Genomic DNA, 15091 nt, shown 5'->3' on the forward strand with positions numbered 1-15091 from the left:
AGGAAGGAAGGAAGGAAGGAAGGAAGGAAGGAAGGAAGGAAGGAAGGAAGGAAACAAACATGTTTATGTTTTCGGGGGCCAACAAGAAGAGCTCATCTGACAGTGAGTATTTTCTGCTATTTCAAACTGCTGTAACCACATAGGCCGAGAGTTCACATTAGAAGCATGTCCTGAAGCTTGCTAGAAACTGACTTGCGTTTGGTACTTAGAATAGAAAGGGGAAAGGTGAGAAAAAAGAAAGAACTGCAGAATCTTAGACCCTACCACCCAACAATTCACACATGCGGGAGTAGGAGAAACACTGAGATACTGCACTCAGGCAGTAGCCTAACAACGTCATTCAATCCAAATTAGATACATAATTCTCTTTAATATTTTACTACATCATAACGATTAAAACAAAACATTATAAGTAAGGCCATGATTGCTTTGGCTAAAGAAGCATCAAACAGATTGCAAAACTACCTTATACACTTAAAGTAAAAATCTAGTCAAATGATGAAAGCCTGAGTTTAAAACAAATCTGTTATATTTCCTCCTCTTTCCTGTTTTTACATAAGCATATATGAAGTATACATACATTTTGCAATTATCTGATAAACTAAACGTAAAAGCCATTAATCAATATGGGACTTTATTATATTAATAAAGTTTGTCTACATTATTCCACTCAAATCTCAATATTGTTGTGCCAAGTTTATTTATTTAGCAAAGTAGTACAGACTGAAACTGCTATTTTCCTTATTTTAGCTAAATACAAAGTCACTAAAGAATCCAATGAAGAGGTTTGGTCATATAATTATATCCTTGCCAAATATGAAGTTGTTATGGGAATAGAAGTGAACCTATTTGCCAACTAGCTCAGGAACACCCTTAATAATATAAACTAAGAGACACCTGGTGAAAGCCTTAGCCACACCCATTTGTTAAGAGAAACTGTATTATTATAGTTTTAGAATTAAGGGAAACCTGAGTTCACATTTTCATGTGAGAAAATGTACCCAACCCAGTAATAAGACTATAAACTCTGTCCTCTGTTATCCACCAGCTGGTGAGCAGCAGCATTTTCCACAGAACAAGAAGAGAACATGACCCCATCACTAGAATTAGCACACTTTATCCTGCATGCCCCATCCTCCTAAGCTTTCATATTACTGAAGAGAATGAAATAGGCCAAGCAACCAAACTTTTTCAGCCTGTCCAGAGCTTCAAACTTCCCCTAAATCCACACATCCTGTTATCAGACTTCCACTGAAGCACCTTCCCATGAACTTGAATCTACTTTCATAAAAACTATTAAAATTCTGAAACATTATTAGCTCTTTCTGATCATGAACCTCCAGTCCTAGTGACTACACCCACATTACTGAATCAGAACCAAAAGAAATAGGACAGACTAAATGACAAAGGCCCACCCACTAGAAACAAAGCGTGCTACAGCTACGCTTCACTCAAAAACTATCCCTAGTACAGTGCCTGGAACCTCCATACTATAGCCTCTGGCCCCTGCTCTACTCACCAAGTGTCCCAGTTTACTTTAGGATGAGGAGTTGGCAATTAACACCAATACTATTTTATTTTTATTACTCTGGATAATAATAAATTATTATTTATTATTATTATTATACAGAGCCTTGCTATGTAGCTCTGGCTGTTCTGGAACTCACTATGTAAAGCAGGCTGGCCTTTAAGCTCACAGAGATCCACCTGCTTCTGCCTCCTGAGTGCTGGGATTAAAGGCATAGTATGCCACCACGCCTAGCTAACACCAATATTATCATCATATTAGTTTTATTAAGTGAACAACATCTAGAAAACTGGTCACAATACCCATATATTTCCAGGTACAAAGGCCAAAATCAAAGAAAAAAGCGAGTAAGGGTAACCGAGAGGTGTCGCCAGTGTGACTTTCTGCCTGTCTGTAGCATAAGCTGTGCTCAGACGTTCTTTATCATGCAAGTCTGGGATGTAGTTTTTGAGAAAGGGTCTTGCTATGCATCCAGAACCGGCCTTAAAACTCTAACAATCCTCCTGTGTCCTGGTGGTAGGATTACAGGTGCACACTGTGACACCTAGTCATACAACTCTTTCAAGAGACAAATTATTTCAATTGTATGATTATTGATTATCACTCCATTGGAGCAGAAGAAAACCTGTGACCCTATCCACTCAATGCACTGAAAAGTTAATAGTCACCTCTTTGAAGTCTGGAAATTCTATCATGCAGTTATATACAAAGGGATCTCTTCTTTTTTGTCAAGAGAGATATAATAGATGACTGACAAGACAGAGAGCCAAACAGGAAGACAGAATAGATTCAAATGAATACACACTTAAAAGAACTGAGAAGTCAAAGACTTTCACATTGTTCCTTAAATATGTATATTTCAGACAGGTTTAGTCTAGTCTCAAGATACCAATAGTCATTTCATTTATTCATTTGTTGAGAAAAGAGAAATGGAAAAATATTTAATCTTCAGTCCGTACAGCTCGAGAATGCCATCAAACAGCAAGGCAGAGAAAGGAAGATGGAAAATAACATGTCTCCTCCCACCAAAATGAATAAAATCAAACTACAGTTGTTTTCTCTACTGCACAACTGAGTAACTTACCTGTATAACCAAAGATCTATCATTGTGGAAATATTCCTTCTTTTCCTTATATGAGCAGATGAAGCTATGGTCTACAATAGAGCTTAAGCTTCAGGTTCTCAGCTTCAGCCTCGAAGAATACTAGAACCTCTTAAACGTCTCTCTTTAAAATAAAATGATAAAAAAGTATTAAATAAGGAAAGTAACTTTGCTAATGATATACTCTGATTACAGAAGTACACAGAGGCAGCAGTCTCTTCAAAGTAACTTTTGCAATGATATACTCTGATTACAGAAGTACACAGAGGCAGCAGTCTCTTGAAGTGATGTTTTGGTGCTTCCTGGTTGAGTAGCCTCAAGGGCAGTTAGCAAGTGGGACAAAGCTTGAAGAAACTTGAAACAACACAAATCCTTACAAATAACTCAATTATTAACTTAAGTAAAATATGATTCAACCGTTTCTTGCAATTTGCTCTAATCAAAGGCTCCCCCCCACCTTAAAGATGACCATATAAAGAATTTCTAGGGGATTTCCTAGACTTAGGACTGAATAAAAACAAAACCATGGTGCTAAGTTTACGCTGAGACTCCTCTGTATCCGAGCACACGTGAGCCCCACTAACAGGCTCAGAGTAAGCTACTAACTGAAGCTTCTGCTACCTTTACCCATATGTATTTTCTTTTCTTTTTCTTTTTAATTTTTTATTGGTGGTGGTGTTGGTTTTTATTTTTGAGACAAGGTCTCCCTACACAGCCCTGGTTGTCCTGGAACTCAAGCTGGCCCTAAGCTCGGATACCCTCCTGCCTCAGTCTTCCAAGTATAGGATACTGTTAAAAGTGTGCACCACCATGTCTGACCACAGAGATTCTCCAATAAGAAAAAAGCCAAGAGTTAGATGAATTGGATCAATACGCATGATATAAAATTTAAATCAATAAAATTTTCAAAAAAAAAGAAAAAAAGGAAAAAGTTTCCTGAGTTAAATACTGTCTGATATTTTAATTAACCTAGTAAAATTCCAATTCTTGGCATATTATATAACTGCAGTTTTACTAATATGTTATGACATCTTTTTCAGAGACCACATGCTCTAGCTAATTGGGTTATTAGGAATGACCATCTGCAAATAACAGTACTAGAAAAAAGGCAAGCAAATGTTTATGACTAACCTTGCCACTTTATTTTAAGCATTAAACTAGGTATTTTTAGATGGATACTATTTTAAGTGAAGTATTGTAATTAACGACTGGTGCAATTACCAAATCTTATAAACCAGGGTTCTGTCTAGGAAAAATGAATAGATTACTGCTAAAGGTGATGTACTTGGTCTATTTACATATAGCCAACAGAAACTAAATAAGTATTAAAATGATCCAATGCCTGCTATACTTATTTTAACACACATAATAAGCTTTTCATTACTATAATATAGTATTTTGCTGGTTTATGTGTCTGTTTTGTTTTGTTGAAACAGGGTCTCACTGTACGGCCCAGGCTAATGTAACTCACAGAAATCTGCCACCTCTGACGCCTGAGTGCTGGGATTAAACATGTGAGCCAGCACACCTAGCCTGTTGTTTTGTTTTATGAGACAGGGTTTCCAGTGGCACAGACTGACCTCAAAACAAACATCCCTATGGTTGCTGAACTTGAACTCCCAAGGGATGGGGTTACGAGTGTGCACAAATAATTATGCCTGCTGTTCCTTCTGCTGGTTTTCAGACAGGGTCTTTCTACATCACTCTGGTTGTCTGGATCTCAGGATGTAGATTAGAAATGCCAAGATTAAAGGTCTGCACTTCCATGTCCAGCACTTCTGTAATATTTAAAGTAGATTTTTTTTTAACTTTTTCTCTTCAAGTTTGCATTCTCATTCTAATACTTGTAGAACTGACTCTAGGGTCGGAGAGATGGCTCAGCAGCTGGGAGCACTGGCTGCTTTTCTGGAGGTCTTGGGCCACCAGAACCCACATGGTGGCTCACAACCATCCATAACTATAGTCTCATGAAAACCATGCCCTCTTCTGGTATGCAGACAAAACACTCAAAAACATGAAATTAAAAAATTAAAATAAAAAAGAATTGTACTCTAGTATATATTTTTACCCTTGAAATTTCTTATTAATCTTCCTATTGACATTAATAAAATATTATGTAGGAAGAGATTGCTTCTCAGAGAGGAACAGAGGTACAACCTACCAACTATGAATGCAACCTCTCCTTATAAATTCTACAGTAGATAAAGTAGAAAACCTGCTATTTTCCCCTCTTTTTGTTTATAGCTCTAAATTAGCATGAATAGTGGGTACACAGAGAAAACATAATCCTACAAAATGTAAGCTTGACTTGAAAATCCAGCCTTATACTGAAGACTCCAACTCATGACTTCCCTGCCCTCCCCAGAAGTCCATCAGAACACAGCACAGACAGTCCATAATGTGGCAGCCACCATCAGGACCTGAGGCTCCCTGTACACTCTGCGATTTCATTTCTCATTTCTCAGGAGGGCTCACTACAGAGCATCCCTCACTGTACTTGCCAATTAGGAATATCTACCATTGTTATTTTCACAAAGGAACCCATAACTTATAGCTGACTTCTCATTTTAGACAGGCTCTTGTGCACATTACAAGCCTGATACACTAGAACCACACCCGCGATGACTTCCATCTCACTGGCCTTCGGGAACAACACATTCTTTTCTTACCTTTTGAAGGGTTTCGCCTAGTACTGCATTTATGTGTCATCACTGCTAATGTCCACGTTACACTGAGACTTCAGGAGTTATTTATACGGCTGTACTAGCACAACTCGTTATCTGTGAAGGGAAATCACAAGACGGTCACTATGATGTCACTATTTACAGACTTGTGGATAACAAACACATCTACACAAACAAATCCACATATGTGGGTAAGATACACATAGTACACACCATCCTTCTGAGTTCCTTAACTGAGTCCCTGTATTTACTATGGCACATATCACCAGAGTCAGAGGATCTGCTAACTCTTACACAGTTACCCAAGATCAAGTATTCTCAATTTAAACTCCTGCAAAGCAGAGGGCCTTAAAGACATATCTCATTTTTGAAGTTCATAATCAATCAGACATTAATAAGAAAGCACCTTCTGGTGTTTTATGATATTTACACAGAGAAAGAAACCCTGTAGTATTATGTTTTTACTCTTTTGAGGAGCCCACCACTCAGCTCCAAAAGAATCACACACAGAGGCTTATTCTTTCTTATAATCGCCCGGCCTCAGCTTGGCTTGTTGCTTGACAGCTTTTACTTAACTTCTATTATCCTGCCTACCCTTTTGCCTGAGCTTTTCTGCTCTCTTACTTCTGTTAATCTTCCTCTTACTCCGGGGACTGCTGTGTAGCTGGATGGCTGGGCCCTGATGTCCTCCTCCTCCTTGGGCTGATACACTGAAAATCTCCCAGGTTTCTCCTTCTATATCTTCTGCCTGCCAGCTCCTCATACCCTTGCTCCTGCCTCACTATTGGCCATTCAGATCTTTACTAGACCATCAGGTGTTTTAGACAGGCAAAGAATCACAGCTTTACAGTTAAAAACAAATACAACATAAACAAAAGTAACACACCTTAACAAAAACCCAGCCTCAAAAAAGAAAGAAAGAAAGAAAGAAAGAAAGAAAGAAAGAAAGAAAGAAAGAAAGAAAGAAAGAAAGAGAGAAAGAAAGAAAGAAAAGAAATTTACAGCAATGGATGAGACATGGGACCATTTGGGGGGTGGGAATAGGAGGAAAGAAGGGAATGGAAACCATTTAGTAAAAAAAATTTACTAAAAAAAAATCTTAAAAATAAGAAAAAAGAAGAAAGAAATCCATGATACTTAGAACCTGACAGGGGCCAGCAAGATGGCTGAGCAGGTGAAAGTATGAAAAAACACACAATAAACATGAAAAAACAAAAAAAGAATGACGTGATAGGCTAGGAGGATGGCACTGTTATACCACACAGACAGAGGACCTGGGGATGGAGAGTCAAGAGACAGGGAGATGGATGGTGTTGATGGCCTGGTAAGGCTCCAGGTCCGGTGAGTGACTCAATAAGGCCAATGGCAAGTGAAGAAGACATCTAATGCTGGCCACAAAGAAATGAAGTGCGGTAAGGTAGGGGGTCTTGAGTTCCTCTTAAATATAACCTGAGAATTCTTGACAGGGGCTGCGCAGGCCTACCCAGTTTGGGTGCTGTTCAGGACAGGAGCAGAGCACTTGCCTACCATGCAGGAGACCCCAGGTCTGATGTGAGGCATCACACACATACACACACTAAACACACATGCACATGTGTACACATGATTCTTTTATAGCAGTCTTACTGATATGGGAGTGATTTCTTATTAATAAAGAAACTGCCTAGGCCCCTTGATTGGCCAACCCTTAGGTGGGTGGAGTAAACAACAGAATGCTGGGAGAAAGAAGCTGAGTCAGTGAGTCGCCATGGTTCTTGCATTCCAGACAGATGCAGGTTAAGATCATTCCTGGTAAGCCAGCTCATGGGCTACAAAGATTAATAGAAATGGGTTGGATTGATATGTAAGAGCTAGCCAATGAGAAACTGGAGCTAATGGGTCAAGCAGTGTTTAAAAGAATACAGTTTCCGTGTAATTATTTCGGGGCATAAGGTAAAGCTAGCCGTGAGGGCGGCCGGGTGCCAGGGACACAGCCCCGCCGCTCCTACTTCAACATCTTACCACAGATTACATCCTCTACAAAAGTAATCTATCAGAATACACAGGAAATGAATGACAAAACAAGGTGAAGCTGAGTGTGTGGTAGCTGACTACACCTAGCATTGGAGGTCTAATTAGGCAAAGGATACACAGATCCCGGCACCCTGGACACAATGAAGTCTTCTCTCAAAATAATTTAAGGGGCTAAGGATATAGTTCAATGGCAAAATATGGACTTAGCAGGTGTGGAACCCTGAAGTCAAATTCAGCACCCACAAACAAACCACCCCTAAAATGCAGCTGTACGAACCTTTCTTGAATATGAACTAAGATACCACACTCAGTAGTGAACACCTACAGTCTACTGCTTAGGAGACAGAGCAGCAGGAGTCCTGGTAAACACTGCACTTCAAAAGCAAACTCTTAAGTCATTTCAATCATTGTAAGAGTGTGTCTGTGTGTGACTTATACTTATTCCATACATACCAAAGAAAGATGCCTACAATGTCACTCCAAATTCCCACATGATAGAAAAGTCAAAAAGCTATATAGAAAAAATGTAGGTAACCATGCACCTGTTTTGTGGATAACAGAATTGTCAAACCAGGTATGGTGGCACACACTTGTAATCCTAGGTAAAGACAGGAGAGTAAGAAGCTATAGCTACAAATATGGATAAGATAGCCTGAGCTACAAGGGTCCTTGTCTTTAAGACTAAAGAAACACTCATTCCACCTTCGTGACACCCTTCCGTTATTCACATAGATTTCAGGCATTCCACAAAAAATGTTGCATTACTGAAGCGGATAAAATACTTTGAGTTACAATGACATTTTCCATTTGAATTCTTTTAGTAATAAGTTCTAGGCACTTAAAAAATAGCTATTTGTCTTTTAAATACACAAAATAGAAACAAGCTATGTAAGCCCTGTTCTTAAAGCCTTATTTTATTCGATCCTTGCCACAAAGCTCCGGTTGTTTGCCTGTACTAATAAATTCATGGGCTATTCAAGCAAATCTAAAAACCAATCTTCACTGCAAAGAATTCTCTTCTCCACTACTTGCTATGAACACTAGAACTACTGTGCTCATGACACACAAGTCCTTCAAAAAGGCTACAGCAACTTCCCTAAAAATACTGGCTCTGGTCATAAAGCACAGGGATAAGCACAAACACTATTAAAGATAAACCACAAAATCCAGGCTAAACTAATAACTTGAGTTGCAAGATACTGCAATATTGTGCTGTTAAAGGCTTGCGGGGAAGAAACTCAAACAAAAGGTTTTATTATGGACTTGTTTTTAATACCTTACTCTCTAATCTAAGTAAAAATAGTAAATATATAGTATGATTTTTATACAGTCAACTGTAAAAAGTATAGAATAATGGTCAAAGATATTTTTAAACATTTTTCTTAGGTATTCTTCATAGTCACTTCCCATTAAAAAAAAATTACTACTTGATATAAATAAAGCCTGACCTAAAAAAGCCTACTCTCCTGGTTTCCTGGAGTTCAAAGCCACAGGTTAAGTAGGATTCCTTTATAGGTCCAGAAATACGGCTCAACAGAGAGGAATATCAGACCCAGAAGCAGAGAGATGTTTCATTTTTGGTCACTGCTAGTCACTTTGCCTACATTCATTTCTTCATCTGTAAACTGCAGACATACCACCTGCTTCCACCTCAGGGAACTCTTTTGTGAGTCAGGTCTAGACACTAGTAGTGTACAAAGCTTCACTCTACTTGAGGACATCTCAATGCAGGCCACACACCATCTCAGAATGATGGCCACAGTTTATGCCAGCTTCTGTAGGAAATAAAGACTGCCAGAAGATCTGAGAGTAAAACAGTCCCACTGCTCAGCCTTACAGACCAGGTTACGGTAACACACACCAGTAGCCATAATGACACACAGAGAGAGGGAGGTTTATAGTTCCACAAAAGTGGAATTTAATCTAAGTGTAATATATTTTTGTAATTTTTATATGAAGCACAGATGTATATAAAGAAAAGCACACAAAGCCAAGTATGGCGACACATGTCCATAGTCCCAGCAGTCGGACTCTGAGGCAGGAGAATGAGAGCTCACGGTGAGTACAGTTATATAATGAGATCTCAGGAGTTGTCTGGAGCAGTGGACCGATATAAACAGAAGCCCTGAACTTAAGCTAAGGCACTTAAGAGTGATGCCAAAAAGACTGGAACCCAGTGGCAAGAGTAAAGAATCATGGAATAAATTTTCAGTCAGTCAGGTTCTAAACTAGCCTTGTAGGCTATGGCAGAAATCTATTCTGTATTTGACATTTCTTTATTTCTCAAATGTTAATTTGGGGACCTTTTATTTTATTACAGAATTAGAAACATCACAATCTAATAAATACTTTTCAAAGATTATACTGGCTCCTTTATAAACTCAGACTCATGCCTAACAGGAAAGGAATAATAAGTTTTAAGTAGAAAAACGCCATGATTTAATTTTGTCACTCACATCCATTCAATAAAACAAACTAACTAGGACCAGCTATGTTCTCGGTGGTAGTTTGGGCTTTGCAATTACAAAGGCAAAAATCCCAGGCTTTCACAAAGCTTATACTGAAATATAAGCAAACAAGACACATATTACCAGACACTTCTGGTAGACACTCTGTATGCTGTTCTATCATAAACTGCATAAAATATGTTGTTTTGGCTTGAGAAGGACTCTACAAATAACAGCAATAGTAATAAAACAATAGCTGAGACAATGGATGAAGAGTGACACCGTGCCAAGGCGTTCCCTCTAGCGAGTCACACTTAAATTGAAAGTGTGCACAGTTTGCTGGGCACAGTAAAGACTTGGGATTTCCTGAGTAGGACAGAAGCCATTGGGAAACTTCGGATCAAGAAAACAGCAAAATGAGTTAGGAAGTGGTGATGCACGCCTATCATCTCAGCACTCAGGAAGGCAGAAAGAAGCAGGAGGATCTCTGTGAGTTTGAGGCCAGCCTGGTCTACAGAGTGAGCTCCAAGACAACCAGAGCTACAGAGAAACCCTGTCTCGGGGGGGGGAACAGTAACACAATTCAGTATTTTAAAGTATTCATACAGATTGTGATCTGGAAAACAAACTGTACCCATCAAAAGAGTAGAAAAATTAAAAATTATAGATGGCTCATAAGGTCATTACTGCCACAGCAGAAACACTGGTCAAGTTTCCAGTGGGAGAGCTAGGAAATTACCCACTTCACTTTAGACGTCAAAGGCAAGCCTAAGAGAACTCACAATGCACTGGAGAGCAGCTTCAAGACTGGAAGCGAACACTCCTACTGGGCAGTGCTCTTCCTGGGCCTACTCTCATAACCGCACCATGATTCCATTCGCTGAAGGCTCGCCTAAGTCTAAATCACAGCTGCACATTTCCTTCCGGAGCTTCAGATCCATATAGCAAACTGCCTGCCAGTATCAAACTCCAAATTCCATCCACACGACAAGCACCACCTCCCTTCAGTTCTAGAACCTTCCTGGTCCTACCTTCCTAAGGGTGGCATTGCAGAGCGCCTTCCATTCCCAATGCAAGCGCTGCAAAGGAGCGTGTGGTGAAGACTGACTGCCGCAAATGTGTGGGTGCCAACCTGCCGTATCTTCTTCCACCACATGGGACCCAGGGTCCAACTAAAACGTCAAGCTGGGAAGCAGGGGCCTTCTCTGGCTGACCAAAGTAACCTTTCCATTCTTTTTCCTGTCACCCAGCCTACTGAACACCATACACAGACCTAACAACCCAAGCTAAAGCTGGTCTCGTCAAGTCCATGCACTCTGTTATGACGCCTGCCACAAAGTGAAGAGAACCACTGTTCTGGCTTGAGACAGGGTCTCCCTAGGTAACCCAGGCTGGCCTCAAACTTAGTTCTTCTTTCCTTGTCTCCTGAACGGTGACACCATGCCCAGCTTCTGAAGAAAATAATTAAATCTGCTTTCTCTCAAAGGTCAGTTCTTCAGAGACAGTCTCCTCCTTTCCTGGGGAGGCATTTTTAGTTACTCAGCAGACTATGCTAGTGGGATGTAGAGAATCTCACATTCCTTTAACTCTGTTCCCACGCAGATTGTGACTGTTCTTACCTGAGCCTAGACTTCAAATCTCTCCTCTGTGTACTCATGCCCTCAGCACTTTAAACTCTAGGGAAACAGAGGCAAGGCCCTCTCTGCTTTGTTTTTGAGACAGTATCTCACTACATAGTCCTGGCTAGCCTGGAAATCACAATTCCACCTTTGTAAAGTCATGTGCCACCATGCCCAACTTGACAAAGCCCTTTCTAAGGGCCCTATGAGACCTTTTCAGTCTACCACTGCCATTTACTGGCCAATGTCTCCGATGTCAAGCTATCCTATTTTCCATACTTTACTATTCCACACTCCAATTTACCCTAGGTGCTTTATTTCTGTAGTTTTCTCTACGCAACTGCCTTAACATCCCACATATAACCAACCTATGTACCTAAGTAAATCTCATCCTACTTTTTTCCATTTCATAACAACAAATATTATTGTTTCTGATACATATTAAACACAACATAGAAGGGCCAGGGTCAGTGAGATGTCTCAGCAGGAAAGGTGTTCGCCTGCATCCCACATACTGGCAGGAGGGAAAGCGGTTATCCTCTGATCTCCACAAACTCTGACATCCACCCCACTCAAAAATGTTTTAAAAAATAATTTGTTATTACCGGGCGGTGGTGGCACACACCTTTAATCCCAGCACTTGGGAGGCAGAGGCAGGCAGATCTCTGTGAGTTCGATGTCAGTCTGGTCTACAGAGCTAGTGCCAGGATTGGCTCCAAAGCTACATAGAGAATCCCTATCTTGAAAAATAAAAACAAAACAAACAAAAAAAATTATACATGTGCATCCTCTATCTCATTTAGGACCCATCACAATTCCTCTCGGTTTACTGCTGAGTCACAATGAGAGGTTAACTCAATCAAGGTTCAAAGTCAGAGAGCAAGTAACCCAAGACACAGAGATGGGCTTAACGTTGTGGGGCTGGAGACTTCAGTCTGAGTTCACTTAGTCTCTCAAACACCTGAAAACACTCCAGCACCTTCCTGTGGGTTCCGCTCCCCACATGATGGCCTAGCCTTTAACCATACCCATATTACTTTCTGTAGTAAGTTTCTTCCCTTACCACAGGGCTGCTTTCTCTAAGCTCATGCTATGGCACCTCCTCCTCAGATTCCTTCTAGAAAGCTCTATGACAGAGGACATTGGGTCTCGCATTACTCAAATGCCCATGTATCAATCAACAAATGAACTTTAACACCTTAACATGTTAGATGCAGTTGGGTTCAAGCCTGTCACCCTAGCATTGCAGGGGGCTGAGGCAGGATAACTACTAGGACTCTGAGGGTAGTCCAGTCTAATCTATAGTTTGTCTGTCTCAATAAATACTCATGAGGTGGCTCTGTGAGTAAAGGTGCTTGCCATCACCAGATAACCTGAGTTTGCCCCTTGGGACACAAACGGTGAAAAGAAAGACCATATACCATGACATACATGATATATGGTCACATGCACAAGTTAATTTAAAAAAGAAAAAAGGAGCACTTGGAACCAGCACTTAACATTTATCATGCACTGTACGCTGACTGCCCTCCATATCTTCTCTATGAACATTCTTGTTTTAGTGGTGAGAAAGCTGAAGCAGTTGTCTGTGATCTTGGTGCTAGTTGGTATTAAAGCAGAAATATGAGCCCAGGAAGACCTGTCACTCACAGGAAGAGATAAGACAAGACAGTGAATGGTACCTGTAATCAAATGATACTTGTTATTGAATTCTGGGACATGCTGAAAGGGTAAACTTGGGAACAGTAGTATGTAGCTTGGCTTTTTGTTTTGTTTTGTGTCAATACAGAAATTTTGACTGTAGACAAACTTCGTTTTTACAGTTGCTGAGGACTGAATTAGGGCTTTGTGCACGCCGGGTAAGCTCCTTACTCTGGGCTACACTGGGTCAGAACAGTGTCATATTCGTTTGCGAGCCACCTCTCCAGCCCCTATTTTCCTCATTCATTTAAGGCAGTGGTTCTCAATCTTCCTAATGCTGTGACCCTTTAATACAGTTCCTCACGTTGTGGTAATCCCCAGCCATAAAATGATTTTGCTGCTCCTTCATAACCATAATTTTGCTACTGTTAAGAATTGTAATATCAGTATCTGATATGCAGTCCCAGAGGAAAGATCAATTTGACCCCCAAAAGCAAAAGGCATTGTGACCTGTGTTTTAAAGGAACCTGTGGCAGGTGGTGGTGGCGCACGCCTTTAATCCCAGCACTCGGGAGGCAGAGGCAGGCGGATCTCTGTGAGTTCGAGGCCAGCCTGGTCTACAAGAGCTAGTTCCAGGACAGGCTCCAAAACCACACCGTGTCTTGAAAAACCAAAAAAAAAAAAAAAAAAAAAAAAAAAAGGAACCTGTGGTTGAAAATCACTAGTTTAAGGCAAGGAAAACACTATTACATACAATTGCCCTGAGTACTAAAAAAGATAAATTATACCAAGGAGCAAAAGCACTATAGCACAAATTACTAAGTGTTAGTATGAACTATGTATGACAGCTAGATACTAGTTCATTCTTTTTAAAGCCATCAAAAATCTATGGTTGGCTGGGCATGGTGGCACATGAATTTAATCCCAGCACTTGGGAGGTGAAGGCCAGCAGATCTCTGTGAGTTCAAGACCAGCTAGAGTTACATAGTGAAAGCCCATGTCAAAAATGAAACAAAACACAAAACATCACTTTTCAGACTTTCATTATTCCCATTTTAGACTAGAAAACATTAGTTAACTACTGAAGGTGCAGCAGAGTCTTGGGAGTGGTATAGTTGTTACCTTTGACATGTTATATTATTTAATGTTTTTAAATTAAGGTATAATTAAGGTATAATTGCATTATCATCTTACAAATATTCACACAATGTATGAACTCCTTCCCTTAGCCCCTCCCTACCTCCCTACCTACCTCCAGGTTTGTCTTTTTAATTTAGGGACCCACCAACTTACATTTCTGTTGTGCGTAGCTTCTGAGTACAGGAACCACCTCTGGAACGTGCTCAATCTAGCAGGAGCCACACCCACATAGAAACTAGCTCTCCCCCAGAAGCCATTAACTATGGCTAGCTCCTTAGTTAGGGCTGGAGGCTCATGAACTAACTGGCTTGATCTTGTAAGATCAAGGTCGTAAGCAGACAACAAAGCTGTTATGAGTTTGTAGGTGCATAATAAGGCCCTTTCCCAGAAGAACACACATTGTCTGGGCACAGTCTATGCTAACTTCCTCCCAGTGGCTGTTAAAGCACAGACCGGCTGGAGGAGTATCAGGAACACTTTATACCACTGCTGTGAAGATTCTGAGCAAAGCCCAGTGCAAGGATAAAGCGAGGACTAAACAATTTAAACAAAGACATAAACTGAAGTCAGTGTCCTCTGAAGACTCATCCCCTATCTCTATTAATACAGAAAACAGCCATCTACTATCTAGAAGTGCAGGGGCTGAACAGTCAGCCATAAGGCCTGGAAACTCTGTAAGCCTACTACCTTATCTTCTAGAAGATTTAAGAGTCAAGCCAACCCATCAGGTAATACAGATAATTGATCAAAATTGAATTCCTTTTCTCTGGAGTCACCTTTCCTTTGACTAGGGTTAGTCTGCTTCACGCCCTCAGGTAGTTAGGACACCTGGAGAGGTCAGTAGGCATAAACCACAAAGTAGGTCTGCTCCTGAGTCTCTCTAGGCCTTGATGCTTGAGTTCTCAGCCTCGAGAAAC

The 15091-nt window shown here is 40.4% G+C and overlaps 1 protein-coding gene across 3 annotated transcripts in view; it reads right to left on the minus strand.

The window, feature by feature from the left end:
* The window catches only part of Zzz3 (zinc finger ZZ-type containing 3), a 65517-nt gene that overhangs the window by 41981 nt on the left and 8445 nt on the right, over nucleotides 1-15091 (minus strand). For all 3 annotated transcript variants that reach the window (XM_005357476.3, XM_005357475.3, XM_013350097.2), the window contains exons 2-3: nucleotides 5300-5410; nucleotides 2613-2754 (exon numbers count right to left, since the gene is read on the minus strand). Coding sequence is in view for 1 of the 3 variants with exons in the window: in XM_013350097.2 (XP_013205551.1) it covers nucleotides 2613-2635 (23 nt within the window). In the remaining 2 variants the exon portion in view is untranslated. The remainder of the gene's footprint in view (nucleotides 1-2612; nucleotides 2755-5299; nucleotides 5411-15091) is intronic.

The sequence above is a fragment of the Microtus ochrogaster genome, chromosome 21 (genome assembly GCF_000317375.1).
Source record: "Microtus ochrogaster isolate Prairie Vole_2 chromosome 21, MicOch1.0, whole genome shotgun sequence".
Lineage (NCBI taxonomy): Eukaryota > Metazoa > Chordata > Mammalia > Rodentia > Cricetidae > Microtus > Microtus ochrogaster.